The sequence below is a fragment of the Magnolia sinica genome, chromosome 17, assembly GCF_029962835.1.
Source record: "Magnolia sinica isolate HGM2019 chromosome 17, MsV1, whole genome shotgun sequence".
Classification (NCBI taxonomy): Eukaryota; Viridiplantae; Streptophyta; class Magnoliopsida; order Magnoliales; family Magnoliaceae; genus Magnolia; species Magnolia sinica.
In genome coordinates this window covers 60387280-60390052 of record NC_080589.1, presented here as the reverse complement: position 1 = coordinate 60390052, position 2773 = coordinate 60387280, and the positions used below count along the sequence as shown (strand labels likewise).

At 39.3% G+C, this 2773-nt stretch overlaps 1 protein-coding gene across 1 annotated transcript; it reads right to left on the bottom strand.

Annotated features, from left to right (window-relative positions):
- Positions 1–1821: 1821 nt before the first annotated feature.
- LOC131230550 (uncharacterized) lies at positions 1822–2773 on the bottom strand. Its single transcript, XM_058226456.1, has 2 exons — positions 2621–2773; positions 1822–2364 (listed from the first exon to the last, which is right to left on the bottom strand). The coding sequence occupies exons 1-2, from the start codon at positions 2771–2773 to the stop codon at positions 1822–1824; spliced, it is 696 nt and encodes a 231-aa protein (XP_058082439.1).

The window sequence follows — 2773 nt, the reverse complement described above, 5'->3', positions numbered from 1 at the left end:
TCATCACCATACATTGTTCATATGGTCTTTATAGTGAACGTCTTGGATTTTGAATCAATGATCATTCAGGAGTCTACAACTGGGCTTTCTTGATGTGGAAGATGACCAACATTAATGGCACGTCATCGCATGGGGTATATTTCAACGTTTTGATTCTTTTGAACGTCTTAGATTAATGAACTAGAGTTTATGGAACCAAGATTTTCAAGGTTCTAAATAGTTTTGGTCTGTGGGTTTCGTGGGAGAAGATTTCTCCACCATTGTCGTAAGCACCGAAGAAAACATATGAGAAAATGTTGTATATAGCTCTCGACATTGTGCATTAAAGATCCTAAGTATTGTTTGATAAAAGATAGTGCTTGGACTATTAGGATTGATGAGATCTTGATGTGGTGGGATGGCACAACACGGTTCCGGACCTTAGAAGGTAAATAGAGGAACTTGGTGATGGAGATGTGCTTACGAAATTAGAGACGCAAGTCAGACATCGACTATAGCTTGGTGGTTGACCGGCCCAAGTTGATGATCACCCGGACAGTGGCTGAATAGTTGGATGGTCTGGATAGATTGTCAAGGACTAGTCACAGTCGGTTTCTCGCCCGTGATCAGTTTGATAAAGGAGGGGAAGAACAGAGAAGTTAGGTTGGGGTTTTATAACAGCGCGAGCTGTGACGTTTTAGAAGGTGAGTTGGTGTCATGGTGTTTCTGACATCTTTTGTGGGAACGATTGGTTTGGGAGGACGTAAACCACATTCAACGACATGTTTAATAAAACTTATTTTCAACACTAATTGCTAAAATTTTGATTTTTTTTTTTTAATGAATTTGTCCTGATTCAAGGTGTTTGGTAAATGCACATAATTAAATGCATAATTTTGATATCCAGAGGAAAAAAAAATGAATTATTATTATTATTATTATTATTATTATTATTATTATTATTATTATTATTATTATTATTTTAAATCTCTCCTCTCTTAACTTATTACTTAATTTAGAGTGTGGTAAGTGATTTTACTTCGTATCAATAATTTATAATGACAACAATTTCCTTCATCTTTTAGAACATAACAACACCTTTTGGGCCACCTTATGAGGCATGATCATAAATGTAAGCCATTAATCTCAAAGAAACCATCAAGCCCTTCGAAACGAGTGGTTACTCATCCCAAAATGGAGATCAGAGTGTTGAGATCCTAAATGTCCAAGTTAGTGTGTTGTTGCACATTTGAGTCACGTATGGTATTAATGATTTAATAATGTAGCCCATTTTTGAAGTATTTTTAGACTCCAGGCACATGTGTGATTATAATGATTTGAAATTGTACGTCAGAAAAAAAATAAAAAATGATTTGAATTTGTGCCCATTAGACTGCACATCTTTTAGTACTCGATGATGGCTTAAAAAATAGTCGCATTTCGTAAACAAATACCAGTGTTGAGATCTTTTATGCCAAAGTTGATTTGTCGTTACAAATCAAGCCACATGTGCGATAATAATGATTTAACTTTATGGCCTAATTTTTTTTAGGCGTTTCTAGTCTCCTTTTGAGATGTGAACCACACATCTTGCAATACTAGTTTATAACTTCAAAATAAGTAGTCACACATACAAATGGGAGATCTAAGCACTAAGATTTTTTATTTTATTATTATTATTATTATTTTAAGGAATATTATTATTATTATTTTTTTTTCAAAAAGGAAGTATCATATGATGAGGAGAAAATTACAAGGCATGTATTTCGGGAAGACCCGAGGCTAGCAAAAAGATAAAGCCTCGATCCACCTATCGTGAAAGAAAGAGAAAAGAAAACCAAACTATACTGGAGCCATCAGTCTAATAGCACTCAAACCAGCCTTGTCAAGGACAACCAGGCCACGAAACTCACAGGGAAGCTCCTGGGGGGAGAAGAAAACCTTGTTAATCTGGGTGGTACTGCCTAACTGGGCAAGCACATCTACTAGCAAGTTCCCCTGTCGAAGGGTGTGAGAGAATCGGAAAGAACCCTTCACATTGAGGGAGAAAATGCGAGCCACCCAATGATGCCACTTCCACCCTGGCCTAGAGATTTTGGTGAACAAATCCATCACCAGCTTTGAGTCTGACTCGACCACCACATTCCACAGCCCGAGGCTGATGCAAATAGAAAGACCCTTAAAGACCGTCATAAGTTCTGCCTTGTCATTTGAACCTACCCCAAAGCCACGATGGAAGGCAAAAAGCACATCACCGTTATCTTTCCTACAAATACCACCACCTCTTGAAGGGCCCGGATTATGCAGGGCGGAGCCATCCACATTCAACTTGACCCAGCCTCGATCCAGCCTATTCCAAACCACGACAACAACTTTCTTGGTCACCTGCTAAGCCATAGGAATATGGAGATTCCTGAGTTGAAGTTGGTCCAACCAGGAAGGATGACTGAGAATCTGGTGAGAGTTCCCACTGAAAGTCCTACCCAACCACCAATTAGTACGAGAGATCACCGTCCTAATACTCATCTTCGCAGTATCAAATCTGAAGGAATTTCAAGCCTTCCATATTTCCCAAAGCAGGAAAATGGGAGTGAGGGCTCTGATCTGATGCAGATGGCCGCCAATTGGAGAGGCCCCCCACCATTGATTTATCCTTTCTAGTGGAGAGACGTGCCGGACGAGGGAAATCCCAAATATGCCTCTGAAATGCCGCCAAGTCACTGAAGCCAGATGACTCGAAATGAAAAGATGCTGCAGAGATTCCTGATGACCAGCAGATGGACAACATACACAT

What these genes read in the sequence shown, in the direction of transcription:
- LOC131230550 (XM_058226456.1), bottom strand. Translation starts at nt 2,773, where the DNA reads ATGTGTATGTTGTCCATCTGCTGGTCATCAGGAATCTCTGCAGCATCT. An exon ending in CTAGAAAGGATAAATCAATG is followed by an intron (nt 2,365 to 2,620) that starts GTGGGGGGCCTC and finishes ATGGCTTAGCAG; the next exon opens with GTGACCAAGAAAGTTGTTGT.